The sequence below is a fragment of the Pseudocercospora fijiensis genome, assembly GCF_000340215.1.
Source record: "Pseudocercospora fijiensis CIRAD86 unplaced genomic scaffold MYCFIscaffold_17, whole genome shotgun sequence".
NCBI classification, from domain to species: domain Eukaryota; kingdom Fungi; phylum Ascomycota; class Dothideomycetes; order Mycosphaerellales; family Mycosphaerellaceae; genus Pseudocercospora; species Pseudocercospora fijiensis.
In genome coordinates, this window is record NW_006921548.1 from 678,395 (window position 1) to 705,394 (window position 27,000).

At 50.5% G+C, this 27,000-nt stretch overlaps 15 protein-coding genes across 15 annotated transcripts; 7 read left to right on the forward strand and 8 right to left on the reverse strand.

Annotated features, from left to right (window-relative positions):
* Nucleotides 1-2,419: 2,419 nt before the first annotated feature.
* Nucleotides 2,420-3,932, reverse strand: MYCFIDRAFT_84738 (uncharacterized protein; the record flags this gene model as incomplete). The annotated part of the gene is made up of 4 exons (XM_007934203.1): nucleotides 2,420-2,478; nucleotides 2,621-2,999; nucleotides 3,063-3,367; nucleotides 3,458-3,932. The coding sequence occupies 4 exons, from the start codon at nucleotides 3,930-3,932 to the stop codon at nucleotides 2,420-2,422; spliced, it is 1,218 nt and encodes a 405-aa protein (XP_007932394.1).
* Nucleotides 3,933-4,378: 446 nt separating this feature from the next.
* On the reverse strand, nucleotides 4,379-5,365 carry MYCFIDRAFT_212721 (uncharacterized protein). The gene has a single exon (XM_007934204.1). The coding sequence runs from the start codon at nucleotides 5,151-5,153 to the stop codon at nucleotides 4,509-4,511; it is 645 nt and encodes a 214-aa protein (XP_007932395.1). The 5' UTR covers nucleotides 5,154-5,365; the 3' UTR covers nucleotides 4,379-4,508.
* Nucleotides 5,366-5,387: 22 nt separating this feature from the next.
* On the forward strand, nucleotides 5,388-6,916 carry MYCFIDRAFT_180404 (uncharacterized protein; the record flags this gene model as incomplete). The annotated part of the gene is made up of 12 exons (XM_007934205.1): nucleotides 5,388-5,419; nucleotides 5,443-5,483; nucleotides 5,522-5,536; nucleotides 5,575-5,705; nucleotides 5,732-5,927; nucleotides 5,960-6,027; nucleotides 6,073-6,258; nucleotides 6,289-6,378; nucleotides 6,417-6,469; nucleotides 6,493-6,743; nucleotides 6,770-6,874; nucleotides 6,903-6,916. The coding sequence occupies 12 exons, from the start codon at nucleotides 5,388-5,390 to the stop codon at nucleotides 6,914-6,916; spliced, it is 1,182 nt and encodes a 393-aa protein (XP_007932396.1).
* Nucleotides 6,917-6,953: 37 nt separating this feature from the next.
* MYCFIDRAFT_180405 (uncharacterized protein) lies at nucleotides 6,954-9,157 on the reverse strand (the record flags this gene model as incomplete). Its single annotated transcript, XM_007934206.1, has 20 exons — nucleotides 6,954-6,994; nucleotides 7,020-7,088; nucleotides 7,117-7,172; nucleotides 7,211-7,356; nucleotides 7,388-7,611; nucleotides 7,648-7,707; nucleotides 7,748-7,756; nucleotides 7,795-7,960; nucleotides 7,993-8,041; nucleotides 8,088-8,176; nucleotides 8,211-8,229; nucleotides 8,259-8,297; nucleotides 8,328-8,505; nucleotides 8,537-8,733; nucleotides 8,769-8,784; nucleotides 8,819-8,895; nucleotides 8,937-8,966; nucleotides 8,993-9,007; nucleotides 9,040-9,100; nucleotides 9,142-9,157. 20 exons carry the CDS (start codon nucleotides 9,155-9,157, stop codon nucleotides 6,954-6,956), a joined length of 1,557 nt encoding a protein of 518 aa, XP_007932397.1.
* Nucleotides 9,158-9,205: 48 nt separating this feature from the next.
* On the forward strand, nucleotides 9,206-11,227 carry MYCFIDRAFT_180406 (uncharacterized protein; the record flags this gene model as incomplete). The annotated part of the gene is made up of 14 exons (XM_007934207.1): nucleotides 9,206-9,230; nucleotides 9,290-9,428; nucleotides 9,460-9,848; nucleotides 9,877-9,931; nucleotides 9,976-10,005; nucleotides 10,038-10,088; nucleotides 10,117-10,195; nucleotides 10,235-10,273; nucleotides 10,323-10,361; nucleotides 10,414-10,471; nucleotides 10,507-10,565; nucleotides 10,597-10,622; nucleotides 10,658-10,763; nucleotides 10,790-11,227. 14 exons carry the CDS (start codon nucleotides 9,206-9,208, stop codon nucleotides 11,225-11,227), a joined length of 1,533 nt encoding a protein of 510 aa, XP_007932398.1.
* Nucleotides 11,228-11,255: 28 nt separating this feature from the next.
* MYCFIDRAFT_180407 (uncharacterized protein) lies at nucleotides 11,256-12,012 on the reverse strand (the record flags this gene model as incomplete). Its single annotated transcript, XM_007934208.1, has 5 exons — nucleotides 11,256-11,531; nucleotides 11,563-11,591; nucleotides 11,620-11,803; nucleotides 11,866-11,933; nucleotides 11,964-12,012. The coding sequence occupies 5 exons, from the start codon at nucleotides 12,010-12,012 to the stop codon at nucleotides 11,256-11,258; spliced, it is 606 nt and encodes a 201-aa protein (XP_007932399.1).
* A 30-nt stretch (nucleotides 12,013-12,042) lies between these two features.
* On the forward strand, nucleotides 12,043-14,974 carry MYCFIDRAFT_180408 (uncharacterized protein; the record flags this gene model as incomplete). The annotated part of the gene is given in 21 exon segments (XM_007934209.1): nucleotides 12,043-12,082; nucleotides 12,129-12,178; nucleotides 12,207-12,481; nucleotides 12,526-12,561; nucleotides 12,605-12,713; nucleotides 12,745-12,805; nucleotides 12,838-12,966; nucleotides 12,999-13,261; nucleotides 13,303-13,389; nucleotides 13,416-13,489; nucleotides 13,539-13,572; nucleotides 13,596-13,622; nucleotides 13,658-13,683; nucleotides 13,718-13,830; nucleotides 13,859-13,939; nucleotides 13,968-13,999; nucleotides 14,025-14,086; nucleotides 14,107-14,145; nucleotides 14,169-14,523; nucleotides 14,584-14,832; nucleotides 14,852-14,974. 21 exon segments carry the CDS (start codon nucleotides 12,043-12,045, stop codon nucleotides 14,972-14,974), a joined length of 2,265 nt encoding a protein of 754 aa, XP_007932400.1.
* A 25-nt stretch (nucleotides 14,975-14,999) lies between these two features.
* MYCFIDRAFT_180409 (uncharacterized protein) lies at nucleotides 15,000-17,891 on the reverse strand (the record flags this gene model as incomplete). The annotated part of the gene is made up of 24 exons (XM_007934210.1): nucleotides 15,000-15,067; nucleotides 15,100-15,137; nucleotides 15,190-15,296; nucleotides 15,331-15,439; nucleotides 15,471-15,500; nucleotides 15,535-15,559; nucleotides 15,625-15,755; nucleotides 15,794-15,879; nucleotides 15,908-16,000; nucleotides 16,063-16,117; nucleotides 16,149-16,169; nucleotides 16,201-16,214; nucleotides 16,252-16,301; nucleotides 16,323-16,352; nucleotides 16,393-16,830; nucleotides 16,877-16,892; nucleotides 16,914-16,933; nucleotides 16,962-17,013; nucleotides 17,045-17,142; nucleotides 17,182-17,199; nucleotides 17,239-17,342; nucleotides 17,372-17,464; nucleotides 17,498-17,711; nucleotides 17,744-17,891. The coding sequence occupies 24 exons, from the start codon at nucleotides 17,889-17,891 to the stop codon at nucleotides 15,000-15,002; spliced, it is 2,058 nt and encodes a 685-aa protein (XP_007932401.1).
* A 29-nt stretch (nucleotides 17,892-17,920) lies between these two features.
* MYCFIDRAFT_180410 (uncharacterized protein) lies at nucleotides 17,921-19,086 on the forward strand (the record flags this gene model as incomplete). The annotated part of the gene is made up of 9 exons (XM_007934211.1): nucleotides 17,921-17,929; nucleotides 17,960-18,357; nucleotides 18,414-18,426; nucleotides 18,455-18,505; nucleotides 18,533-18,631; nucleotides 18,657-18,680; nucleotides 18,709-18,818; nucleotides 18,866-19,037; nucleotides 19,063-19,086. 9 exons carry the CDS (start codon nucleotides 17,921-17,923, stop codon nucleotides 19,084-19,086), a joined length of 900 nt encoding a protein of 299 aa, XP_007932402.1.
* MYCFIDRAFT_191565 (uncharacterized protein) lies at nucleotides 19,070-19,667 on the reverse strand (the record flags this gene model as incomplete). Its single annotated transcript, XM_007934212.1, has 2 exons — nucleotides 19,070-19,246; nucleotides 19,314-19,667. The coding sequence occupies 2 exons, from the start codon at nucleotides 19,665-19,667 to the stop codon at nucleotides 19,070-19,072; spliced, it is 531 nt and encodes a 176-aa protein (XP_007932403.1).
* Nucleotides 19,668-19,691: 24 nt separating this feature from the next.
* On the forward strand, nucleotides 19,692-21,016 carry MYCFIDRAFT_180412 (uncharacterized protein; the record flags this gene model as incomplete). Its single annotated transcript, XM_007934213.1, has 7 exons — nucleotides 19,692-19,834; nucleotides 19,878-20,208; nucleotides 20,240-20,480; nucleotides 20,518-20,672; nucleotides 20,727-20,737; nucleotides 20,769-20,871; nucleotides 20,900-21,016. 7 exons carry the CDS (start codon nucleotides 19,692-19,694, stop codon nucleotides 21,014-21,016), a joined length of 1,101 nt encoding a protein of 366 aa, XP_007932404.1.
* A 26-nt stretch (nucleotides 21,017-21,042) lies between these two features.
* Nucleotides 21,043-22,532, reverse strand: MYCFIDRAFT_180413 (uncharacterized protein; the record flags this gene model as incomplete). Its single annotated transcript, XM_007934214.1, has 14 exons — nucleotides 21,043-21,205; nucleotides 21,230-21,236; nucleotides 21,265-21,320; nucleotides 21,348-21,365; nucleotides 21,394-21,628; nucleotides 21,666-21,684; nucleotides 21,736-21,773; nucleotides 21,809-21,830; nucleotides 21,882-21,945; nucleotides 21,989-22,152; nucleotides 22,190-22,279; nucleotides 22,303-22,351; nucleotides 22,383-22,494; nucleotides 22,523-22,532. The coding sequence occupies 14 exons, from the start codon at nucleotides 22,530-22,532 to the stop codon at nucleotides 21,043-21,045; spliced, it is 1,047 nt and encodes a 348-aa protein (XP_007932405.1).
* Nucleotides 22,533-22,606: 74 nt separating this feature from the next.
* MYCFIDRAFT_180414 (uncharacterized protein) lies at nucleotides 22,607-24,183 on the forward strand (the record flags this gene model as incomplete). Its single annotated transcript, XM_007934215.1, has 9 exons — nucleotides 22,607-22,642; nucleotides 22,666-22,931; nucleotides 22,958-23,100; nucleotides 23,143-23,207; nucleotides 23,231-23,291; nucleotides 23,327-23,491; nucleotides 23,524-23,576; nucleotides 23,606-23,825; nucleotides 23,855-24,183. The coding sequence occupies 9 exons, from the start codon at nucleotides 22,607-22,609 to the stop codon at nucleotides 24,181-24,183; spliced, it is 1,338 nt and encodes a 445-aa protein (XP_007932406.1).
* A 53-nt stretch (nucleotides 24,184-24,236) lies between these two features.
* On the reverse strand, nucleotides 24,237-24,590 carry MYCFIDRAFT_180415 (uncharacterized protein; the record flags this gene model as incomplete). The annotated part of the gene is made up of 1 exon (XM_007934216.1): nucleotides 24,237-24,590. The coding sequence occupies one exon, from the start codon at nucleotides 24,588-24,590 to the stop codon at nucleotides 24,237-24,239; it is 354 nt and encodes a 117-aa protein (XP_007932407.1).
* A 21-nt stretch (nucleotides 24,591-24,611) lies between these two features.
* On the forward strand, nucleotides 24,612-26,489 carry MYCFIDRAFT_180416 (uncharacterized protein; the record flags this gene model as incomplete). The annotated part of the gene is made up of 7 exons (XM_007934217.1): nucleotides 24,612-24,855; nucleotides 24,885-25,576; nucleotides 25,599-25,906; nucleotides 25,931-26,193; nucleotides 26,237-26,367; nucleotides 26,405-26,428; nucleotides 26,475-26,489. 7 exons carry the CDS (start codon nucleotides 24,612-24,614, stop codon nucleotides 26,487-26,489), a joined length of 1,677 nt encoding a protein of 558 aa, XP_007932408.1.
* Between the last annotated feature and the right edge of the window lie 511 nt (nucleotides 26,490-27,000).

Here is a 27,000-nt window from a genome sequence, read left to right on the forward strand (position 1 = left end):
TAAGAAGGGTTATATTAGTAGGTAGATAGGGTAGTAGTAGGTACAAGTAGTATTCGATAAGGAGCTAGGAGGAGAGGGAGGAAGGTAGGCAAGTTAGCCTATTGCTAAGCGCTAAGCCCTACCTAAGGCATTAAGACCCTAGCTTTACTCGAGCCCGGTTACATACCAATCACGTATAACCTCTTTAGTCCTAACATTTCTACCGCGGCTACGGTTAGTAGATAGTCGTATCTTAGATTCTAACCGTTACTATAGCTGTACTATACGCTCTATAGTTTCTACTTCGATTATAAATTGAATTCGTATAAGATTAGCCTATTCGAATATACGGCGGCGGTCTAATTTAAGGACAAGCTCCTACCTTAGTTTAGGGCGTATTTCGGAGATCTATATAGAGTCGATTTTAGCCGGAAGGTTATCTTCGAGGGTCTTTAAATAGGCTTTAAATAAGCGAGCCGATTAATTAGTCTTCTGTTTAGCTCGAAGGTACTAGTCCTAAGTATGTTATTGCCTTAGTATAGGGTTTCTAAGGGTGTTTAGTATAACGGTCTTATAGTCTTGCTATTAAATAGCGGTCTAGTCGTAAAGGGAATTAAAATGGTTATCCTATATACGCTTTAGGTCGCTATTAATGTACTGTATAGCGTATACGACTAAGGAATAGTCGTCTAGTAGCGCTCTTAGTGCGTTGCGCTAGTTAAGCTTATAGTTACGAATGTAGTCGTTGTACTGCTTTCGGCTAGAGCTATTAAATACGGTATAGTCCTTAAGCTTAGCATCCTTCTTTTGAATTAGGACTAATAGTAAGGAAGGCCCTATTGTCGGCTTAGTGTTAGTTATTAGGGCTTCCTATAGGCGGCGAATCTCGAGGAGATTATCCTTTAGCTATTGTTCTTAACGTAGGGCAGTAAGCCTGTTTCAAGTAGCTTCTTAAAGTCTCGCTACTAGCTAGGGGCTAAAGGCTAGCTAGCTATATCGTCGATTAATAATATTGTTAAGTATGTCGTTAATAGGCAACTCTAGGTCGTTACCTAGAACTATAGGTTCTTCGGCAGGCCTAGTAGTAGGTTCTTTAGTAGATAGCACTTTAGTAGGTGCTTTAGTAGGCACTTTAGTAGGCACTGTGCTACTAGCGTTGTCGTTGCTAGCGCTACTAGCGGCAGTACGGTTGTTGTTTCGTAATAAACCGGCTATTATAAGGGGCGACACTAATAATGTATTATTAGCCCCTAAGATACGGATATAGCGGAATTAGTAGATATCGGCCTAGTATGCTTAACTTAGTACAATAGGCCGTATAGAAGGCCTTGTTTAATAATTAGTACGGTTGTTTCGATAGAATAGTACGTATAGGTCCCGTTCTTCGGGCGCAATATAGTTAGATTAGTCTTGTTCGTAGCTATACCGCTAAAAGCTTAAAATAAGGACTATCTAGCTGCTACCCTTAAAGGGTAGATCGAATACTATATAAGAAGGGTACGTTAGTAGGTAGATAGGGTAGTAGTAAATTAGTATAGTATTCGATAGAGAACTAGGAGGAGAAGGAGGAAGGTAGGCTAGTTAGCCTAACGCTAAGCGCCAAGCCCTACCTAAGGCACTAAGACCCTAGCTTTACTCGGCCTAATTATATACTAATTACGTATAGCCTCTTTGGCCCTAATAGTAGTCCTCGGAATCTTTAATAGATAACTGCTTCTCTAGTACCCTATAAAGCTATTATTTATATCTATTATTTACTCCTTCGTAGATCCTCGAAGTCTCGGCCTAAGAGAATACTAGATAGTACCTTACTCTATTAGAGCGTACTATTTCTCGTTCTACGACGAAAAGCACTACGAAGCTCCGTTAAGGGATGCGGCTATACCTTTAACTCTAAGTTTTATACTCTTCCTCGGCTCTCCGCGATACTTACTCTAGTTCCTATAGACGACGCTAACTTCTTCGCCTTTCGTCTCTTATAATAGATAAGTTTCGTCGTCCTAGATCGATTCTTAGGCAAGCCGGAGCGCATTAAATTCGTCTAAGACTAAATTTTAGCTAAAAGACGTTAGTCGTACTCGTCTTACTAATGCCTATATTGCTATAGCAAGTCTAATTACTAAGCGTACAGATTGCTAAAAGATTGTTAAGGGATCTAGGAGCTCTACGGAGGGGAGAAGCAATTGTGTACTAGCGAGATCTTAATTACTTACGCTAAAGCTAGTGTTTGCTAATAGAGATTTCCTAGCACCTATATTTCGTTTCCGTTTTGAATTGTAGCGAGCTAGCTTATCGTGCTAGTTATTGCGAGTTCTTTAACATTACCGAGCTTTTATTATTCTCCGAGTTACTAGAGTACACACTAGGCGTGCGAGGATTTAGTAAGCTCGACGACATGATCGATGCGACGTACGTATGTATTTTTAGGCTCAGACAAGACTCATGCCTTGAACGAGACTGGTATCCGTTCTCTCGTAGGCTTGACGAATGTCATTGGGACTAGGAAGGACAGGTTTGGTGCACAGTATAAAGGGATCCGATAGATTTGATCTCGTAAAAGTCATTCCATGCTACTCTATGGTTGCTACTGCGCTCGTTGTCTGCCTACGCTCCTTATATCCTATGCTCAATCACTTCTTACTAGCTGGATCAGGGTCGACTTGACCTAAGACACCCACTATGACCTTCAACAAGGCCGAGGTCTGCTTGTGTGCCGCGATTAGGAAGCCCTTGTCCAGCTTATCTTCAGCGCTACGAAGAATCTTGAGCATCTCCTCACGATGAGCCGTCGCAAGGTCTTGAACTTCACGCTTCATCGACTTCTCCTTCTCCTCCGTCCCGAAATCCCGAACAGCTTTAAGGCGAGCTTGAACGTGGACAGGAAGCAGGAAGTCGTAGATCTGTAGAGTGCAGCCTGAAGCAATGTCCTCGCGAGCCTCCAACTCATCCTCGCGCTTGGCTAGAAAGTCTTCTCGCCCTTCTAGCGCAGCCTCTTTCTCCTTCAGCTTCTTATAGGCTATCTTCACCTCTTCAATGCCGGAAGACTTCTACTTGCGTTCGACTTCCTTCTCTTGCTTTCCTACATTGTTTTCTCGCTTTAAGACACCATCTTCACGCTTCGTCACATCCTCTTCTCGCTTGGCAACCTCCTCCTCACGCTTGGACACATCGTACTGCTGCGTGAACAAATCCGTTGTCTGCTTCATGATCTGTTCTTCTCGCACTAATACTTGCGTCTCCCGTCTCTGCATACTATCCAGCTTAATCTGTAGCTCGGCGGCGCTCTGCTCCTGCTTGCGCTCTGCAGCCTTCACCTCGTTCAGCTTAGCTGCGCACTTCTCCAAGTCTTTCTTCAAAGCTGCCGCACTCTTCCGCTGCTCGGCCTCGGCTGCCTACAAGTCCAGCTCTCGCTGCACGACGGCGTTCTCGCGGTTGTACAAGTCTTCGCGGATTGAGGCCACAAACTCGTTAAACTCACCCTCAGAAATCATGCTGCTGCTTCCATCATTGTCGTCGATGTTGGCGTCGGCCATCTCGGCGTCTTCGTCGGCCGAAGAGGTATACTCCTGCTCTTGTTCTTGTTCCTGCACTTCCTCCTCTTCCTGGCTTCTAGTGTCTGCCACTTCCTGAGGCTCGAACCGCACAATCTTCTTCTTTCCCTTGCTCTTGCCCTCCAGATACTCATTCGCAGCAGCCGCGATGAAATCCTTCTTGGTTCGGAATTCGCTATAGTCTACGTTGACAGTGTTGTTGTACTTCGGCCCCATCAAGGAAGATAGGAGATTCGTAAGAAGCTTGATCTGAACTTCGCGAGTTCCATCTTCGGGTGGGTCATCGATGAAAGCAATGGCGTAGATCTTGTTCAGCTTAGTTAGAGTATCGATGAGCTTAGAGTTGCCGCCGCTACGGAAGTATTCGCCGATGGCTTCGTGGTTGTAGACTCGGGGGGACATGACTGGAGCGGTAGTAGTGGTGGAAGAGAAGGGCCACAGCCAGGTCAACATGAAATGATGATGGCATGGAGGGAGGCGATGGTGTGGTGCTGTCGTGAGTTCTCGATGAGACTCCGGATGGGAAGGCGTATATAGGTCTGGCCATAGTCCCTTTGTTCTACCTGCAGCTTCATATCAGCCATGATGGTAGATGGCTATCTTAATGGATCACAATGATGGCGGTCATCGTCACCATCATTCTCAACATCGAAGTCGATACATCGTTTCCATCGATGAATATAATGAAGACCACGGATTCCAGTCAAGCTCTAGTCATGAATGGGGAAAAGGAAAACAATGATGCTAGTAATTGCCGAGAGTATGGGAAATGGAAAGCCTCTCAGGTGGCTTGGGCAGCACCTGTTCGAGACGTAGGCAATTTCAAGTACCACGGGCACTCCTGGTCTGAGAGGAGCAGATGTATTAATTGAATCTTAAAGTAAGAGCGTCAGCCGGTACTTGCTTCGGTGACAAGCGCTCTATCATCTCCTGCTGCAGTATCGTGGTGTGAAGCTGTTGAACCCGAAGCGGCGAATTCTATAGCGTGTCGCTGTCTTCCAAGAATGGGCATGCCCGGTTGACAGAGGTGCGGGCTCGCGGAGGTGCTCGCGTCTCTCCCTTCTGCTTCTCCTTGCTGTGTTTCGCAACCTTTCCGGTCTTCCTCCCTTTCTTCTTGTCAGCTTTGGCAGCCGTTTGTCCCTCCTGATCTTGCGGCGGCAGCGGGATGGCAACTTCCGTACTCCATTCCTGTACGTGGTGTTTCGTCTCGTACCAATCTTGCTGTCCCTCGCTCCTCGTGGCTAAGATAACGCCAACATCTACGCGAAGCGAAAGTCTGTTCGCATTGTGCCTCACGAGTGTGATCTTGCGATCACAACGTACGACAGAGTCTGGCTCATGGGCGGAGATGGTGAAGCGACGGTCAGAGCGGGTGTCGGTCAGGCGCTGCCATTGGTGTTCGTTTGGGCTTGGTAGGTCATGGAGATGTTGGGGTTCGACAGCGGTATGGATTTCGACTTCGTCCCAGCTGTTGGCTCCGAATGGTGATGGTGACTGCCAATATTCGGCTTTTTCGACGGGCAGAAGAATGGTGTGCGTCGGTGGTGGCGGAGCGGGAGTTGGACTACCTCCTGGCTCCAAGTTGGCTGGGGAGCTTGGTTCCTGATGGCCAGTGGACGCCATCCTGTACGCCACTTTCTGATGGTCTGAGCTTGTGTAAGAGTGCCGTCTTCATGGAATGGACGTGTCCAAGGGAAGGAGGAGTGCTTTGGGCATGTGTGATGTGTAACCATGGTGCTGTATCTTGCGGATGGCCGCATTAGCATCATGCGGCACCTGCAGAGGCATGACGGCGCGGTCGTGCATCGTGCGGTATTGTGGAATAACCACGATACTCTTTATCCGCAGTGCGGTTACATGTCCGTCCAGGCAAGCTATGGCAAGAAATTGTGCAAGGAATGATGGATACCAGTGCCAAGACCATCCTGGAGCTCCGAGCCCCGAGCCTCCGACGTTAAATTCTCCGAGATCCCGATTTCTTGCACGTGCAGGCTGCACTCACACAAGTGACACAACACTACAGTCCGCATCAGGCGAACATGAGTTCGCAGACATGTGCAACGCACCTTCACCCAAGGTTACGTTGCACTTTCCATGGCCGCCCATCACCTAGCCACGCCTACCAGGCTCACCGAGACGACTGAACAAGACGCAGAGACATGTTTCGACCAGTGCGTACAGCCCGTGATCGCGCGACAAAGGTTCAACACACTGGCTATGCATATGACACTGCATCTGGCTCCGCCGAGGACAGTGCTGCCACTTGGTCTATTCAGCCTACTTCGGCGACTTCTTCCGGTACCCTTGCGAGCTCAGAGAGGGACAACTGGGACCTACTCATTGTGTGCTCAAAGTGTGGTATGCCACAAGACGTCTTTCCGTATGATCCCACAATATGTCCGGAAAGCCATTTCATTCCTTTAAGTGAGTATTGCCTCCCTGGAAACTGTTGGCGGCGGCTAGAATAGTGGCAACACGCAACGACATGTTCGCTGTGGTGGCAACTTAGACCGCTCGAGCTGCAAACATCAACACTCAACAGCTCCGGCCGCCTTTCAATATAGATACCGCTCCCGATGCGTTCTATTTTCTGGGTGAATTGAGGTCACGGTCGTCAATTCGACGCTATGAGGACCATTCCGAGATCCACTTGAACGGCTACCATTCGACTCATATGGCCAAGTCTCCCAAGCGATCCGAACAATGGTCATATTCAGCTAGTTCCATAGTGGTCTCTGGAGCAATGCATCTGAAATAGCCTTGCGCAGATGAGGGTTGGTCGACTGGACTGCTCCTGGACGACAATCGTTGCCATAGGGAGCTCTTAATTCGTTCTCATTATGCACCAGTTGAAGCACGACTGATCAGCATGTCCTTGCCCATAAGGTGGAATTGATACTCATACTTGGCGGTAACGGGCAGCAGGAGACTTTGCATCAGTGATATAGTTGTTCACAGACAGCATCCAGGCCGACAAATCCTCGAGCCGGATAGGTATGGTCTGGACGCTTAGCGGTCTCAAACCTTCAGGCTTCCACAAAGCACGAAGAACAGTATTCGACGCTGTGCACTCCGACTTGCGCGCCCTCGCTTTCTGGACTTTCGCCACAAGGCCGTCCAGTATCAGCAGCCATTTCGTCCAACATCCGCACAGCGACGGTCTACTTCATTCGAACAATGTTCACTCGCGACTTCTCATCAGCCACAGTGGACGTCATTATTGCACCCGATTTTCGAAGGTCTCAAGGCCGCCAACACTATACCATATACCTACGCACTAGCTTCAAGAGACTCGACTTCCATCATGAAAAGGGGGCGGCCGACTAGCAGAAGAGATCTGCGTGGTCAGAGAATTAAGAGAAGGGCTTTGAGATGATTTTGGCTAGGTCTGCTGAGTAATACGTACTAGAAATTGAAAGTCTTTCATACTGGATGAAGTATGCTCCTCACCACTCGGAATTGATCTTGCTAGCTGCTGCTCATCTAGACGGATCTGAAATTGCTTCGTTGGCCTTGCTGCGAATGTCACAACAATTTTCGCTTTGCGCTCGACATACTCTCACGGATTCAATTCGAATCTATTGACGAGCGACCTCACCAATACCACGAACAGCGGGATTTGCCAGATATGAGAAATCGGACCTGAACTCAGCATATGCACAGCCAATATCTGATGTCACGTCCATCCGCGCAGGCCTGGATTCAGAGCGGAGGCTGACAAAATTCGCCAACTGACCTGCAAGAATGGCGTGGTAAGTGTCTCTGATATGAGAATTGCGGATACTGGTGAGGACACTGACAAATGGGCGCCCATCATAAGAGCCTTCTTGTCAGCGATGGGTGCTTCCTAACATCACGGCTCCGCACTCGAGAGCCCCCTTGTCAGCGCCTAGCTTCCTTTGGCCACTCGTGGAAGTCTTTCTACCATTCATGACTTGCATTGTTGTTCTACAACTGGGAGCGATTGATACTAGGCGGGAGTCACTACTCCATCCAGATAAGACCATTATCATCCTCAATAGCCTAGTAATGAAGTCAAAATGAGCTTTACTGGAGGACTGAATGCGAGTGGAGTTAACTTCTTGTTGCAAGAATGCACATGACGCGAAATCTTCACCTATGAAAGCGAAACTTCGTTGATGAAGAGGCAGATCAAGACACAGCGAACTCAAAAGTGCTAAAGATCAATTCGTTCCTACGACTTTCTTTAAATTGACCACGACCTTCTACCCGATCGACATTTACATTTGATCTCATTCAACACCAGTAATACAGTCCATTTCATTGGATTCCTCGAAGCGGAAGCTTAGCGAGGTAAATGATGCGCTCCAAAGAGGCACTTGAATTGACATGGCGATCGCTGATCGCCCCTCTACCCTGGTTGATTCGGACTTGAAGTCGCCGATTGTGAACGCAGCCAACAGGACCACCTAGCAAGACATTCCACCAACAGAACCACCACTCGACGCAGCCTTGACTTCATTTGCAGCATTTCATGCGCTGGTAGCACCCTTTCGATGGTCCGTGAGCAGGTAATCGCGAATCGGGAGATCTTACGCTCCATACAAGCCTAAAGTCTTGTTTTGATCAGGTATTTCAGTCAAAAATATGCGTGGCAGCCGCTCTGATAGACGAAATTTATCGTTCTGCAGCATATCATTCGTCCTACTTCGCTAACACAGCTTCGACTTTACGAGTGCTGAGTAACGCTTATACAACAAAATCAACCCTTTTTGCTGCGATGCCCAGACTCGGCGCTTGTCCAGACTTCTCTTCAATCCAATTGTACCGACTCACTTATCACGGATCACTCTGAGCTTCCGCTTGCCGAACACAGTCTGCAAAGTCAAAATTTCACCCGACTTTCTAGTGCTCGAAGACGTAGACAGCCAGCAGCTGCTCACTCGAGCGCCGGATGTGGCGAATCTCACAACGAGGACTGGATTGAGCAAGGCTGCGTGCACACATGGGAATTCTTAGCCTGTGTGGTCATTGAGAGCTCATACCGCCAGTCTTATGCACCGTGAACGGACTCCTCATATTCTTGCTGCAAAACCTCGAACCAAACTTATGAAGATTGAGCTGGTTATCGGACACGGCCATCAAGTGGAGAAGAGTCCGGTAGCATATCTCAGTAATCGTATCTGCAGCACATGTCATGTTATCTATGGAGTATAGCAATGCGGTATCATAGCCATCTAATCTACCTAAGCTTCGTCCGAGTACTACATTGCTGACAACGCCAATGAGTCAACTTATAGAAAGGAATTGTCGGTATTCGTAGCGACAATCTCCATTCAAACAATCGGCAAGAAGCAGCAAAAGCGCTGAGATCAGCGGCAGCTCATGGTTCCGCACCTTAGTGCTACCGTTTTTGCCGAGACCTTAGACGAGGAGAGTACTCACAGCTGTCGCATTGTCTGCCCCTCCCAATAACTCCCAAGAAACACGCAAAGGAGCACCTATCGAGAAGTTCGCTTAAGGCATTTTGGAAGGACACATTCAATACAGCTCCTTAACGCCGGTACTGCGAGAGGGATCGGCACTCGAAAATGGCTGCTCTGAAAGGTCTGCGAGGAAGATAAAATTGAGAAATGGAGGTAAGGATGACGCTGCGCCGCCATCATATTCCCGCTTATTTTCGAGGTCGCTTCAAAAGATATCGAGGGCAAATGATGCCACGAAAAGCCCAATCTAGACGTGAGAAGCAGAGCGAAGCGATATTTAGGCATACACAACCATTTGACTTCAGTTTATAGGCAGGAACTGCTGCAAGTCCGGCCTATCCGACACGGCCTGTAGGGATGTTGACTCGGCCCGGCTGTGGCTCCCTTCGCAGATGGCGGCCATGGCTGCAGTGAAAAGCTTGCATTTGTGGTCGGATCCTTCAATCCCACTGTGCCACGGCATGTGCAATCTGACACACCAGTGGTCATGCCCTTACTTCCGCCTCTCTTTCGACAGCTCCAGATGGTGCTTGTGTCATCTGCAGTGCTTGGGATCATAAACCCGGCTGCCTCATCGCGAAGACCGTCGCCAGATCAACATCGTCTTCCAACTCAGATCAAGGTGCAATCCGTCTCGGAGTCGACAGGCAAATCTTCGAGCCCAGGCCCCAAGGCCATCTGTTGTCAGTGACGTCAGATTTTGAGATGTCGCTGACACCTATATGTAGGCTCTTTCTCGCGACAACCACCTTCTCAGGCCCAGTAATGAATCCATCTCAGCTGTACTGCATTATGAGATGCCGTCGTACTACGCATCGACGCTTCTTGCTGCACCATGAAAGATTTAATGCTTCAACTCCACTTCGCAGGCGTGTAATCAGCGAACGCTGAGCTTTCAGTCACCATCGTCGGTGGCATCCCGATCATTCAATGCCTTGTCTTGTCGAAAGAAAAGTGGCGGAGGTCTTATAGTACTCGCTGCAACCCAAGATGTGGAGGGACAAGAAGCACGAGCACCGACAACGATTGTGGCGTTGAACAACAACCAAGGACAACCAAGAAGATTTGAGGAAGAAGACAGGACCTCGAGCGGTCGTTGCAGCAAGAAATTGTCGTTGCCCATTGTGTTCGACTCTCAGCTATATCGAGAGTATTTTTTTTTCAGTCGTGAGAATTCCAACAGGGCACCAGTACGGCTACTGGCCCTTTCCCGAGAGTGTCAACTCTTAAGCACAGATGACATTGGTCTTTGGCAAGTACCAAGCTCAGCATAGCGTGCCAATATTCGTTTGCATCGTGATAACGGATCTGGAGGGAGCTTCAAGAATAGTCGATAAGGTGCTAGCGATCCGACTTGGGCGGCTTTCGCCGTTTGTTCCTCAAAGTGGACATCTAAGCTACATCCGACGTAACAGCAAGGTTCATGATTTTTGCAGCGTTTCTCGGCACCAATAATGCTTCTTTCCACTAAGAAGCAAAGCAATGAGCTGAAGTGTGTCGGAGACGTCGAACTTTGAATGTGTGGAAAGTTGAGCTGCCATTGATTTTGCTTCATGTCGGACGTGAGACGGCACAAGCGGCTCAGTGTGTGTCCGGATAAGCGTGATTGAACCCATTAGGCCGCTGCTAAACAACCTCACTTTTTGTGAGTCGAGCTGTCTGAGTGCGATAGGCAATGAGTTCGATGTCGAAAGCTTGTGTAATCAAGCAAAGAGATCTCATTTACTATAACAGGCGATTTGCGTCCAAGATATTTTGTTTCTTGTTTCTTTCTGCCCGAGGGACTGTGTTTTTGGATGACTGTAACACAAGCCAGGCAACGTCCTGGTAGTGGTATCATTCCACAACGAAATTCTCCGGGCGTGCTTTGGCCCAGCTTGTCGATGTTACCAAAGCGGAGATGTTGCTAACGATGAAGTGAAAGACTCCTCTCGGCCTCATCTAGCTGTCACCTTCCAAAGACGAAGCCCGGTGTTGGAATTCTTGGATCATCAATGCTCAGGCAATGTCTGCGCTTCCTTTATCCGATCCCGAGGATTCAGATGTGTAAAAGCGATGCCCAAGAGTTCATCATCTTTCTTGATCGCGTTAACGGTCAATCGGCGTCCGGCAAACTCTGTACTCAGTGTTGCCGTGAAGACACAATGGGCCGGGAAAGTACGTCCACTTGGTACAATTCTGCCTGGTATACAACGCGGAAAATGTGCTGTGATGGGTGAAGTGAGCCACCCATCTCCCGCGTTCCCGTGAGCTGGGCGTCCGTGTGCTATGCTTACTTTTAGGTGCCGAGGAGTCGAGTAGTATACTTGATCTGTAGTAAGAGCGTGGCCTTTCCACTAGCATTGAAGTCGAGAAACGTGGGGGCTGCAGGATATGTAGTGGATAATGTGAAAAACTCGCGATCGAAGCTTCCTGCCAGCAGTGCAGCACTGGCATTTGCATTTGGTATCTTGTCAATCTTGTCGCGCCAGTCAAGCTTGCCTGCTACACTGGTCGCCTCGGCAATGACATCCTTCTCGGCCTCGTTCTTCAGCAGAGGACAAACAAAGCCTTTCTAAAAGACATTGTGACTTGCGGGAGCCAACGCCTATTGAGAAGCTGCGCATGGTGCTTGCTCAACTTAAGCATGCAGTCGTCCTCACTGCGGCTATACGTAGCCTTATGAGCCCATACATGCCCTTTTCCTTTCCATGCCGGCTCCTTGGCGCCTAGAAGCTCCTGTCTTCGCACCCTCGAGAGATCATTCCTGCGCAGATGCAGCTTCATCTCCTCCATGGATATGATGTAGATGTACACTATGGAAGTATCAGGCTGCGATAGTAGAGCCTATGAGGCTATTGGGTTCGAGATTCCTGCTTGCGATCATGCGCTTGGAAGTAAGGCTCAACGCTAGCCCAGACGTAAAGAATTTTCGATTCCGGCCAAGGAGCTGTGAATGGGCGACCGATCGGGCATGCTGACGGGTACGGTGATTAGGTAGTATTACTGACCTGCTCAACATGAATGGGTCTAGAAGATTCTGTGTGTTGACGCATTCAAGCCCGATTCGAGACCTAGCAGCTTCAATGCACGAGCTCATACAACAGCCTCGGAGGAGCACAGAATGTCGAGAGAGTTGTAGGCAAAAAGTAGGTGCGAGCACAAAGTTGAGCGGAAGTTGGAAATCCATTGGCCCCAAGAGCCCCAACTTTTGGGGCCGCAGTGTTAGCAGAATCACGTGGCTGTCAAGCAGGCTCCAAATTTTGGGGCCTGCGTGTCAGCGAGCCCAATTTTGGCCAAACACTGCCGACTTCCATTCCATACTGTAACCCGCCCACGACTCCCATTCCGCCTACGACTCCCATTCCGCCCACGATCATTTACAAAGACTGGGCTGAAGCCGCGGCACGGCATGGCTGCGTCGACAATCTGCAGATACCTCGATGACTGGAGTAGATCGACACCGGCGCTTCGCTCATTTGGCAAGAGGGATGCGGATGCAAGGAAAAGCAAGAGCACATCAATGTAGGCAGTTGGCGAAGAAGGCTTCTTTGACACCATGGACTGAGGCAGCAGAAGGACATTCCGGACCTGAAGCGCATCAAGTGCTGCAGAAGAGCTAGGGAAAGGCATATGCATGTTACGAAGACAGCCAAGCAAGGACTTATCAAGTACTCGCCTTGTTGGCGGACGAGGATGGCTGCAGCGAGATGTACATGGCTTGAGAGTCCGCGACCTCACAGCAACTCCTTTACCGGTCAATGACGGCTTCTGACCTGCTGCTCCAGCGACGACAGCAATGTACATCCTTCACGGTCAGATGTACGAAGCACCCTGTCACCTGCCAACGTGCTCATACCTCCGGTGTTCTTGCATTGAAGCACGTGACGAGATGTGGTTCACCCTGTCGCCTACTGTCAACAAGAACGCTTCCCACAATTCGCCTGACCAAAAACATATCTACATCTCCGACTGTTCCGCCCGTCCAACCATTCACATTCACGAGTTGGGTGATACGAGGATGGCCCACGTCGCCAACCAGAAGCATCCTTAAGCTCTGACAGCTCGAATTCGTTCTGGCTGAGGAGTCTGGTCGACAGGGATCTTTCGACTGAGGCGAACCATCTCAGACTCAAGTCTACTCAAGTCCGTACATTCGAGACCAGGTCACGCAAGGCTACTACATGCCAGACCTTACGAGATACATGCGAATGTCGACTGGCTCGGAGATTTCCCGGACGGATGATTGTCCACGTCGCGGCAAGGATGTCTGCTGAACTGGGGGTACGGAAAGAATCGCGTCACGTCTGTAAGCAACTGCGGGTATCGATCTCGACGCAGCAGAGCGAGATCAAGTAGCTGGACAAGTGGATCACGCAAAAATAATTCGCGAACTACTTTACCTCATCTCTCCAGCCATTGGAACAATCCATGTAATACGGTTCTTTTGCAAGATCAGGCTGACGAAGGCAGGAGCACCATTCCCCGTCGCAGCAAGCTCCGAAAAGCCCGGTCTCGCGACTCAGTGCTCCCGTGAATCGGCCTAAAGTGTCATCAATGTACCGTTGGACAGGTGCTCCAGTGCGACGTTGAGCCGTGTATGGGCTTCCATCAAAGTGGCAATTTGTAGTAGGATCAGATACAAAAGGAGAAGCCGCGCTGCCGGGTGACAGCTACCTGAACTTCGGACACATGCGAGAGCAACGACGAGTCTTGGCCGGTCTCCAGTTTTGCCGCTGTCACATTAGCATGATGGCATAGGCTTAGGGAGCAGCGCGTGAAGATGGATGGCACCCCGAGCAGCACCAGTAGCTCGGGCGCTGCTATAACAGCTGCCCATGTTTACAAGCTCACATCGACCTCGTCAAGCTCTCGTGGTCAAAGAAAGATGCAAATGGTAAGATGTTGGCCCGGTTGCCGTAATGGCGATGGCTCAGGATAAAGCTGAGAAGGCTGATGCCGAGAAACAGGCCGCAAGTATCTGTCCATAATCTGAGTAATCAACCTAGAGCCGGAATTATGCCATTCGATGCTCACGATCCGGTATGTGCAATGCATCATGTTCGAGTGCTTTACACTAGCGGAAGCTGCCTCAGCTTCCATCTCCAGTGGCATTCCCAACCCTTCGCCGTGACTATCTTTGTCCTCAGTGCGATTATAATCTGCACATGTCTATTCTACTATGTTGTGTGCTGCACCGCCGTTGGCACAGCTGCTGGTGCCTGGCGACTTCCTCAGCACATCAGCGGCGCAATCAGCAGCAGAAACGCTTAGGCCAGGCCTCACTTGTGCGTCTCGCCGAATCGTCGAAATACGGATCCATCCCAACACAATGCGGAAGCGCACATGCGCAGTTGACGATCTCGACGAAGGATCATGACACAAAAGGCATTCCAAAGGGTAGTAGCCGAAGCCAGACACGCAATGGCCTCCGATCCACCCCACGCGGACGTGCACGGAAAGCAGAAATACAAATGTGCTGCGACTCGCCACTCGGCTTAAACCACGTTCTATTCTGCCAGCCATCATTCAGCAAGATGAAATGCCATCGAGCGAGAAGTCGGTACGTGGTCGTTGTACGTAGCGGTGAGCTGTATCCAATCAACACCTTGTTGCTAATCGTATAGCAGGCAGGCTTGCGGCTACTACATGCCTCATATCTGCGTCCACACGATCTCTTCGAAGTGGACATGACGGGCAGCGTCTCTTATCTCTTTGAGCCAATACTGTGTCACATCGTAGCATCGCCACTTCATACCACCATGGCGAATCTAAGCCATAATGTTCAGGCAGCAGCAACAGCAATTTCTGCTACGCTCGGTCTTATCGCGACTGTACGACTTCGGCTTGCACTCAACAAATCCAACCAAAGCGGAGTCCTCTTGCTCTTTCCAGCGACTGACCATGGCACATGAAATCCCAATACAGAAGCCGGACAACACGAAACCAGCATGCCCAGTTCCGGATGTGGAACGAAATTGCTGCAAACCTCCGTACGTCGACGTCAGCGACCACTAGGACTGCGGCCTTGATATTCTTCAGATCAATGGTAAGTGACAAGCTCTTCCATATGAGGCTTTAGCTGCAGGATTCTGGAGTCGTGAAGCTGATCTTCGCAAAAGCTTCACAGGGACCTTCGGAACTGATTCGAGCAGGGATGAAAGGCTTCTGAGTACTTTCCCTCGATGATGCTAATTTTGCGAACCTTCTTACATCGACCTCGACGATGCCACTTTCGATTCTTCGCAATCGTCGCGTACGATTGGAAAAGCTGCGAGTAGGAATACATATGGCAATGTAACGGCGTAAGAAAGACGACAAATTGTTCATGTGAGCGAGACTATAGTCCCTTTGAATGCCGGTCGGAAAAGCACTACATGTCGGGCATCATAAGAAATCAAGCTCAAGCTCAGGACTCTGTAACAGGTAAATCCAGAAGACCGCATGAACCCTAAGGGAGGACGAATACCACGACGCATGATCCTAAGACGCCGCGGACGAGCACCCCCGGTACGCATAATGCTCATCTTCTGGCGACTCCTCGCTTAGCCGCACATTGCTACAGCAGTCCTTTCCACTGTGAATACTCATCTGCAGAAATCCCTTTATGAAGTGTGTGCAGCAACAAGGCTTCTTAGAGACCTTAACGAAGTAGCCCGGGAGCAGACTGTCTGAAGTCACACTGAGATGTTGTCTTAGAGGTTTTCTGCCCAAATCCAAAGTCTGGTCGTCAGGATGGATGCTATGAGAATTTCTCAGTTCCAAGGAGACTGCAGAAAGGCTATACCGAAAGATTTTACTGAAACGGTTATACCGGTGGGACTCTTATTGACTTACCGACCGGGATTACGATGTCTGCGGTCGGGATCAAAATCATTGTCTATTGGGGTACGCTCCAAAATACCAAGGTGATTCTGATACTTCTCGCCATACATTGCTGCGGACGCCTACTGCTTGGATATTCCCCAATGGCACTAGAACCCACGATGGCATTATAGACTTGCCTTCAATGGCGCAGTCAAGACCGCTCTCACCATGGAACTTCTCGAGGCAATAATCACACACAAGCTTTCGCCCGCAATAAGGATACTGAGTTTGCTTCAAACAGTCTCCCAAAAGGCAAGCAAGTCTAGAAATTCTAGTTGGCGAGAGCCGAGCAAGCTAAAGAGCGATCCCAAATGATGGCTGTTACTTCTTCCTCTTGAATCCTGAGCTATGTTCTAGCATCGATGAAAGTTCGCAACCTCAAGGTCTCGGCCTGGATTGCGCAAGGAAGCAAGCAAGCAAGCGGAGACATAGGCATAGACATATGAAATCGTAAAGCAGCGAGCGGACACGCTCAATTCTCATACATCAGCAGTGGCACTCCGCTTTGCGCAGAACGATTGAGGTCGTTCTTGTCGTTACTGTTGATTCTCGGACACTATCGTCTCCACGATTGCTCATTATGACGACGACGAGGCTGGCTTCACTGGCGACCGCGTATTGGTTCCGGAGATTTGACGGAAGGTATTCTAAGAGTGCCACTCCCGGATCCTGACCTCGATGCGTTGCTCCGAGGAGGGGTGGTCCAGACTCCATATTACAGGACGGGATATCTTGCGTCCCATTTGATGCAATGCTTCTGCCTTGACTGACTTTCTCCATGCTGAGATGACTATGATATGTCCGGTCCATGTGTGCCTGCAGCCGGACGGGAAGGTCAGAGGGGCAGTGTCCGCAAAAGCTTGGGTGTTCACCGGAGATTTGAGAACGACTATGCACAATATGCTCCATCTCCGCCCACGCTGACAGCTGCAGCCTTGGTGCACCTACATTACTTGTAGCGCGGACTAGTGTATCGCATGCAATCCAAAATCCATCTAGGAGGCCAACTTACCTGACAGCAGAGGCAGAGTGCGAAGTACGAATCTTGGTCACAGCGGCGTATCATTCGCTAACCACAACATTACGCCACCTTGGCAAGAAGGGTAGAAACTTGAATTTGGTGCTATCCAGTATCCACATGCCTCCCTGCTTTCCTTTCCGCCATTTCGAACTTGGTTACGTATAACCATCTCGAATGTGAGTCCTCACAACGAATCTCACTTGGAAGCTTCGAGACGTGGGTTCTGGGCTGGGTTGCAGGCATGTCGAAAGCATCGCCGGGAGATACCTGCTCATGCGTAGGTGGACTGGGAGCGTTGCTGAATAGCATCCAAGCGACGGCGGAGTGTCCGGTGCACTGATATGCGCCAGCGAGTCTCGGTGGTCGCATACCGCATTGAAGCCCGGACATCAACAGTGTGCTGCCGTTTGGGGCTTTCGACGCTGGTACTTTGTCAGAGCTTCGGTATTCAGAGCTTTGGTATCACTCTTCTTAGAGGCTCCTTCTTCCAGGCTGGATCTTCATCGAACATTCCTTCGCCGGTGTACAGCTTTGGGGTAGAAAATGCTTCACAGAAAGCCATTTGAAAATTCAAGACCACGACTTGAAGAATTGAGATGAGCTCCATCCTTACTGTCCGCCTGTTACACAACGCATTAGTCAATCAAGTTGACAATGATGCGCAACAGCCAACAATGGTGAGCAGCATGGGTTCACGTTCGGGCCGGTATCGAACTCTGCTCGTGAACTTGACATTGGAAGCACCAACTATGGTGCTGTTCATCGGGTTATCGAGATCAGCCCAGATCTTTGCGATGCTTCGACTCTCTTGCTCGCAATAGAGTCGCGCCGACGCTGCATTGATCCCTGGGGAAGTTCTTCTTTGATCTCGCGGACCTGCATTTACCTGCCTACTCGACAGACTGCGGTGGTCTCAACAAGTCGATCCTGGCCATCGAATGGTCCGGATGTCTGGTCTTCGTGTTTCCGCTGGGGCATTCTATTGTGGCTACGGTTTGGTGTTGCGTGCTGCGCACCAAATGAGGCGTCATCGACGACAGCTCCCATTTTGTCTCGACATCATCACGATACCACGTATGTTTTACGTATGCGGAATCTGAACATTGACCTTTCAGGCCCAGTTGAGAACCAAGACCAAGGCTGAATGGAAGGTGATGGAGGTGGCCAAGGAGGCTGAACTGCAACGCAAAAGTCAACATATCATTGGTGTTATCGAGCAATGCTCTTCCGGTCTGAGCTACAATTCTCCTTTTCAGACTCCTCGCAACAATATTCAATTCGATAGACCAAGGCTTATGGGCTACATGACGCATTCTGGAGGTCATCACACCAGCCTGCAGAACGTTCTGAACAGCGAACAAGTAGCTGTTGCGGGGGCTTTCGACGATAGAAGCGCAACTGCGCTTGACCTTCCACACGGCAACAATGGGACGGTATATCGGCAAGGCGACTGTCTGGCCATTATGCAATACGCGAGACTGCTCCAGCCGTATGCTGAGAGACAGGAGTTCTGGTCATCTGCTTATATCCCAGGCATCTTCAAATAGAGAGCTGCTGATCACCACGAAGTCCTCAGGTCGGCGTGAAAGGCATCTGGAGTTGATACTCAGTACCAGTGGCCGCGCGGTCACATCGGGCGCCCAATCAATGCTGACCTACACGTCAGCTAAGCAGACGTCGCCGACAAGATTCAATATCTGTGGGCTCCACGAACTCGGAAGCATGCCCTAGAAATACTCCAAAAGACGAATTCCGTGCACTATGCCATCGCCAATACATTTGACATGGTAAATGCCCATTGTTCCGTGCTAGCCTCGTTCAAAACTTTCATATCCGGTGGCTATGTCCTATCAACTCACATCAGTACTTGATCGAAGGCAAGATGTCCTCACGCTTGGGCACCGAAGTCCAACTCGCCTTGCTCATCTTAATTCTCCTAAACGCAAGGATGATGGACTCGCACTCTGAGACTAAGTCGGCAGATCGATCGATTATTCGGGGTATCATGTCACAAGAAAAAGCAACATCGTTGCACGAAACCAGAAAGTTCCAACCAGCAGAGACATCCATGTCCTCATCATTCATATCATCCTGCCAAGAGACCGAATCCTCAGCACTCATTCAATCCCATCCCAAGCTACCAAGTCTCCGAATCTTACATTCTCCCAGTTGACCATCACTTCGCGCCTACCAGTCGACCGCATTGACACCTTGGCAGGATCATACTAACACTCGCCAATGACCTGAGCACTAGACTTGACAGGTTTCCCGCTCTCGCACTCATCTAGCTTGCTCTTTCGGCGCTGGATCTCGACTTGCCAATCACCGAGAACATCCGAGCTGATGTGCGATTCCTCGTCCCATGAACATGGCCAAGGTCTGCCATTGGCTTGCTTTCCAGCCTATTTGACTAGGTATTGAGTTTCGCTCTTTTCATTTTGCCTTGCCTTTGGACTGCCTTTGGCGAACGATCTTCTCGACTTGGTACCATCTCGTGGAGGTGGAGGTTTTCTCCTTCTTTTGCTTTTGCTTCTTTCTCTGCTTCTGCGCTTTCGGCGGGATCGTAGCGGCTACGGTGATGGTCTCTGCGTCGGCGTTATCTGCGCTGGCATCTTCGCCTTCCGATTCTACGACTTCAGTCTCGTTCTCTTTCGCGTCGTCAGCGAAGAGATTGAAGGGATCGCGATGTCTCTTAGAGCTGTACACGATTCTCGGCTTTTTGAGCAGGCCATCACTCCAAGCCCTATCAAAGCTGCCGGCGCCTGCTGGACGTTTCAACTTCGCCCTCGACACCCAGTCGGGGCTTGCGCATGCGTTCTCCATGGCTTTGCTGTGCTGTACATATCAATGCAAAATCTTGGTGCAGCTGCTATTGTGGATGACGCGACGCGACTGGATATGACGCGTTGCCGCCTCCTTTTCGAGCTCACCACGCCTTTCCCTCTTGCCGGTCAACTTCTTCCACTCGTAATCACAACCTTCTGGCCATCGTCCTCATTCTCCGATTCAAGGATCGATCCGACATCTTTCGAGCGCCGAAGGGTTGGGTGGACAGCCGGAACCAGAGAAGCATGGCATAGCTGGCATCATCGCGAAGGAGCAGACAATCGCCGACACCCATACGATCATTAATCTGCAAGGCAAATCCGGCATGAAATATGTCGTCTCCTATCAGTTCTCAGACAAGCCAAAGCGCGCCAAATTTTCTGCAGGTTGGCCAGCTTCCCAGGAGGACAACCGCACTCGTCTCGCTGAGGCTGGTGTGGTTATGGATGGTTTGGTTTTGAAGTGTGGGAATTGCAAAGAGTTGGGCCATGCTTCTAAGAACTGCGAGCAAGAGAAGCAGGAGCCTGCTGGGAAGGTTGTGGTTTGTTGTGTGAATTGCAACGAGGAAGGCCATCGTGCTCGCGACTGCACGCAGGAGCGCAAGTCCAACAAGCGTGAGTTGGAGGATTGATCGGTCATCTCAACCACTTCGACAAATAACAAGGAATGAATGGTGCAGACTGTGGAGGACACGTAGGAGGGACAAAAAGGACAATCTCTGGCCTCGAGAGCTTGAAACACCCTCACTCCCCGCTCCGTTCACCAAAAGAAACGCCAACGGCATTTTCGCATCCTGGCTGCGTTGCGTTGGTGTTCCTCGGATCTCTGCCAGATACAGTATAATCAGAAGCAGTCCCTTCGTCGCGCCAGCAGCCAGGTCTTGGCCACCGCTACCACTCCAGTCAGCGAGACGAGATCTCCTGCAAACCCGAGATCCTCCGCCACTCCCGTGAGTCCAGCGAATGGGCTGCGACATGCCTGCACTGCGACCGTTCGCCACCTGTCTGATGGATCGCATCTTTAGAAGACAACCGCGCGAGATTGCCTTTCGGATAGAATACATCCGAGTCCGCCTATCCATCTTCGATTGCCTTCTAGATCACCTGAAGATGGAGATTCACCTATAGAGACTTCGACTCGAAGAATGGAGGACATTCGGAACTCTTGCAGTAGAGACGATGGCAGGGTGAAGCCGACAAGAGTGGCATACCTGCAGATCTGGAACGGAGTCCGGAGCGCCAAAGGGAGTTTGGGTCTACTGTCGGCTGCCTAGAGACCTCCAGCAATGCAGTCTTCAGCGACTTAGGCATCTTATCCAATATGCGGCCTACCTTCCCAAGTTATAGAGTGGTCAGTCTAGCAATGTCGGTCATCAGACACGAGCATGTTCTGCACTGATGACGACGTATATAAAGGTATTGGTCTCAATCTTTACCTCACAAGATATGGAGACTCGGAAATCGTTGACCCAAAATCGTCTGGCGTACAAAGCTTCCGCGCATGTACAGCGCACTCTGGTTGGCGATGGTTTAACACTGCGGCCAACATCGATCTCTCACCGTGACACTCAATTATCACTCATTCGCCGACACACAGACTGCAGCGCCATGGAGCAGCCAGTCATTCATGCTCTGCCTCGGGAGATGCGATCTACTATCCCCAATTGAGAGTGCTCACGTCTGGCAGTACCGGTGGCTTGAACATGCAACAGCACATATTTCACGATCGTGATTGTTTGAGTGGTATTGCTGGGCCGGCCTTTCGACGACACCAAGTATCGACGGTGAGTTGATCTTGGTGAGAGCGAATCGACAGACGATAACAGGACGCAGATCTGGCAAGTAACCTCAACGACTGGATCTCAGAACGAATTTCGATTGCTGGCAGGAGTCTCGCGACAGACTCACATGCCTTGAAGTGCTGCTGTTCCATGTCGGCCTCAATTCCCGGCGCAACCACTCATATGCATGCAATTACAATGCTTGAGGAGAGAACCGCTTCTTTCTTCACAATGCTATTGTGCTCTAGCAGCGGAGGACATCTAGTGAAAGTGGATCGGACTCACCCAGTTCAGACTCCAGAAAGGCCACCGTTGATAATCAGCTGAAAATCACTTTTGATTCTTCGGATCGCTGGACAAGCACGTGCCATTTCTCCAGCCTCACAATGGGCGTGTAACTACGAAGACCGCTCCTAATATATGATTTTCACAATCAGCAAGATAAGACGATCGGCTGGATGGATCAAGTTCATGAGCGACGGGAAATCAATCTCGCTTGCTGCATATTCTCGAATTTTTAACACGGGATTCTGCACACCGTCTTGCTCGTAGTACACCGAGGGGCCGAGTGTAGGACTTGAAAGTCAGGTAAACCGCTAGCGAGGCGATGCCTCCTGCCGCAGTTGACTTCACGTCGGGAAGTTTGCCGGTCGCTTCCAGGGCAAGCTCGCTCTTGCTTCTTACACCGCGTCGCCACCGATGCTGAGAGCAGCAGCGCCCAAAAACTTGCTTAGCTGACGTGACTCCCGTGCTGACTTCTACGCTGCTTGCGCGAACCACTGCTGCCTTTGTCGATTTGCTCTTCCATGCCTCTCCCCTCTTCTTCCTCCTCAGCACTAGCACATTCACCACCCACTTACCCTCCCATCTTCGCCAGATCCCTCGCTCATGCCTTGTCAGCCTTGCTAATGATGTGAGATCTAGATCGTCACCGTCGTGAACGCCCCGGGGCCTGCTGCAGCAGTAGAACGTCGTCGTCGTTGTCTTCGTCGTGATGCCAGTCGTGACTCCAGCCCCAAACAGCTTTCACCACTAACCGACTGACTTCACAGAGCAACAGTAACAATCAGACAGAGCTCCATAGCTTATCTAGCTAGCTGGATGGACGAGAACACTGGCAGCGTAGGACTTGGCGACTGAGGAGGCGGGCTGTGGAATGATGGCATCGACAGGAGATCATGGAGCTTCAGGAGTCCAGAGTCGGATCAAGGCAAGTCTCTCCTCTTCCTCCTTGACGGCATCGTACTGAGATCCTCACAGCTTGGCGCCGACAGCGAGATTGGGAGTCAACAGCGGACTTGGGGCGAGCGAAGCCAAATCGCGACGAGAGACCAGATTGCGACGAGGACCATATGCTGCATCACGGTCAGCCCACCCTCATTACACCGCGGAGTCCTCACCGTGGCTGACGAGCACCTAGCATTGATGGCACCCGACAAGTCAGCAGCGCCTTTCTCGACCGATGCGGTGGACGCCTCCTCGTCGGCGTGCGGCACACGTTGGTCAGGTCCTTACACCGCTACATTGCCAAGGCAGCTGATGCATTCACAGTCTCGACAGCAGCCGGCAAGCCACCAAGTCCTCTGCGCAGCCGACACCTCGCCATCGGCGGTGGGCCATCAGCAGCACTCCTGCACTGTTCAAGAGCAAGTAACAACCTGCCCAATCCGAACTGCACAACGCGATGCTGAGAAGTCACAGCTCCTGGCCGATTCAGCACACCGAGACTGCGTGGTGTGCCCAACCGCAACCAAGCCGTCGAGGCATTGCTGTCGGCAAGTTGAAAGTCACTACCTGCTCCCTTGGCCTCCAATCACTTCCACCCGATGATCCTCTTTCTAGTCACCTCTCCGCTCCCAGCGACCGCCGACGCGAGACATTAAGACTCCGCCTGGAAACTCAATAGCATCAACACAGAGAAGTCACCTCTCCATCCTCCAGCGGTTCAATCTGCTGACCACTTTCTTCTGCAGTTTCTTTGGACTAAATCGTGTTGGGTTGGCTTCAGAAACGCTCGCCATTCTTGCCTTCTGGCATGGGAGTGTTCCCCATCATTGCTTCGTGCTTTGTGAGGGTTGGTTGTGACAGCTCGCCAGGCGATATTGGGCAAAGGAGGGCAGACTCAGGTCCCGGGAGCTTGCTCCTGCTGATTTAGCTGAGGACCTTGACGCTCGAAACTCCTGAGCCCCGTCACGCAATGCCGTACATGTCGTATTGGGCCTTAACAGCTTGGGCGATGAGTGCGGTCACAGAACCATACGAGTCAACGTGTTCTCAACGACAAACATGCAAGACATGCGCGCTGGTCACGGCACAGGTCGGCGGCGCCATTGTCTTGGTGAAGGTATCTGCTGACAGCAATTCGACCTTGATGGGTCTGCACGAGTTGTTCATGATGTCCAAGAATGCCAGGTCGGCTACAGTACGGAGGCCTCTCCGTCCTGCCGCCGCTTGACTTTCACGCTACCACAGTCTTGGCAAGCCACATTCACGCTTCCAATTTTCCTTTTTGCTTGCTACGCCCGAAGGTGCCTCGCCGCGAACGCATCCCGACCACCGCGCCATCACGGAGCAGCTACTCACGTAGTCAGCGCTGAGCAGAGCATCACCGCCCACAGACCTACCTCTTACTGCCCCGCGCCGGGCGTGGCGTCCTGTGTGCCTTTCCCCGGTCTGCTCTGCAACTACCTGCCGATCTCTTCTTCGCTAGCTTCGCCGAAACGGCCACTCTAATGTAAGATGATTCGAGCGCGGTACATCTCTGCGTCGAGAAAGATGTCTTTCTCTTAAGTGTACAAGGCTGTGTCGAAGGCTGCTTGGGATGCGTTCTCGGCGTAGGCAAGAGCGATGCGAATCTGCTGGGTTGCACTCAGAAGGCGTTGTCGATGTAGGTGCTCACTAGGTGTCGTACGCTCAGTGCGAAGCTCTGGTATCATCAGCCTCGCGACTCGGAGGGCGTCTTCGTCTTGTAAGAGCTGGCTGACAGCATCGACCTCGCGCGTGCTAGCAGTAGAGCGAGAATCCCCACTCACTGCACTTTGGGCGTTGCTGGAGATTCGCAACTGCTTGAATGATGTCCATGGCTTGATGGCTTGATGACTTGATGCGTCTCCAACTGCGGCTTCGCCATCATCACTCATCTTATGAGGTCGCGCCTCGCAATGGAGACGAATGCGCCCAGCCCAAAACCGACAAAGAAGAAGCGCGAACACAAGGAACGCAAGAACCCCCTGCTACGAGATCTTCCCATCTCCGACAGGTACTTCTGGAAAGACGATCTTGCCACCCAGCTTTCGTTCTCCGTATCTGATCGAGGCTTCAAGAGCGACCGCAAATCTGTTCCTGACCATGAGGTATCCAAGGCACGCAAGTATGCCCGCCGGGCCGTTCGCCTAACGAGCCTGGGTCAGTGTTGACAAGTTGAACGACACCAGAGCTTCAAATGCTGATGCACGCGTCCAGGCGTGACTTCCCGACCATCATCTTCACACATTTCGTCCCCAGCAATGATGACAGGCAGGCTTTCTTTCGGCATAGCCATCGAGGACGGTACTTGAGGAGTAGCGCCCTGATGAATCCACCTCATGCTTCAACATCTGTGTTCGCCAGTAAATACATATCTTATGAGCAGTACCCCCTGTACATCACATCTGCAGAGTCTCTGGTGGTCATCGCGGGCACGAAGGGCTTCTACACTTTCACTAACGCTCAAGCCGGGCGAATGTTTGGAAAGATGAAGCGTGTGCGAGGAGGCCCAGATCCTGGGAGCCGTCTGCAGACGCCTTCGATCTTATGGCAGAAGCCAAGTGCTGATGCCGACGTCGCTAAGCTGGCCAGCTTTGAGCAGCACAGAAGAAATTCGCTGGAGGATGTATACGAATGGATCCTAGCTTGCTGCACCACACCGAGCAGGACCGTGCAACCAAGCTTTTCAGGTCGGGAATTCCAGTCTGTGCTGCCCAGAGCTCCTGGCCCGTCTCAAGGCCAGCAGCCACTGGGAACACCTCTGCCCGGCGAGTCTCGCTGCCCTGCAGAGCCGCCTTCTCGCCTTGGTGAGAAGAAGAAGAAGTCACGGAAACGGAAACGAGAGCAAGACGAGACTAGTGGTATGGAAAGCGAACAAATTGTTACAGATGCTGAAGCCGCAGAAGAAATGGAGGACTAGACAGATATGCCGATTTGCATTACGCCACTCGAGACCGCTTCGAAGCTGCATCGACTTCATCGATCTCAGCATCGACGTATCCACGTTTCATCAGTGGCTGGGGCCGCTCGGTTTGTGCTACCTGGGTTACCGAATGCACGTAGTCTGTCAAAAGCTCATCAAAGCCACCATCCAGAGGTGCTATTGCCATACTGAAGTGGTACTGTTCTTGATCACCGAATCGAATCTGTATCCCGTCTTGCACAATTACAGAGGCTTTCGTCATCTCACAAAAATCTTGCATAGACCTGCGTCGAAAGCTTAGCTTTTCTTGAGCTGTGAGTATGAGTCGTCGTCGTTTGGTGTCCAACTCGATCGTGAAATGGAAGCTAGCAACATGGCTGTCGTTCGGAAACTTGAACAGGTTAGTACGACTGCTACCGAAGCAAAACTGACGGCGACCGAGGAGGGTAGCAAAGTCCAGCTTCGCAATGCATTGACGACGAGTGCCCGGCACTCTCGGGAGGGGAACATGTCGAGTTGGGTCTGTGAGCCGGAGCCGATTGATACGAAGGCCGATTACGTTGTGGGCTTCTCTTGTCAGTAGGATGAGGAGGGCGAAGGGATCGGAACGTTGAAGAGTGTGTAGCGGAGAGTACCCAAGGAGTTCCATGGCGGAGAGTCTTGAGCATCGCCAGCTAGGGAGAGCCCATCCACCCGACCATCTTATCCCTCGAGAACATCATCATGAGGACGGTCAGGTCTCAGACCTGGTGAGGAAATAGTATGCACTTCGTTGCTATGTCTGAGACTCGGACTGCCGTACGTTACTCTGTGGTTTCGTTAGCGCAAATGTTTTCATGCCTCGTGTCTTGTTCAGTGTAAGTTGAGATGATGTTTAAGGTAAGACGAAATATGCTATTTTGGCATGGCACGAGCGCTATAGGACAAGATTGAACAGGTAGGATCTAATAAGGTTGTCTTCAACAGCTTTCTTAAGCTATAGTGCTGCTTAACTTTCCGGAATAATTTTAGAATCGTTTAGGGTACTTAGATAGTAAGTTTCTATTAAGGAAAATAGTATAAGTGCCCTAGTAGTATACTAGATTAAACTTTTAGTACTTAGCCTTAACCCTATACGACTAATTCCGCCGTTCTAATATCGTAGATACTTTAAATAAATCTCTCCGGTCCTACCCTATCTATTAACCTTACTAGATAGTAAGGACTAATATCCTAGAATTTCCGACTTATTTCTATAGGCACTTAGTACTAGATCTAGTAGTAGAACTATACCCTACTACCCGATTGCGTACTTAGAACGTAGAAATAATACTATCGTCTCTAAGACCCTTTATTTCTTTACCTAGAGATTTTAATCGAATTACTTAGAACCCCTAGCTAAT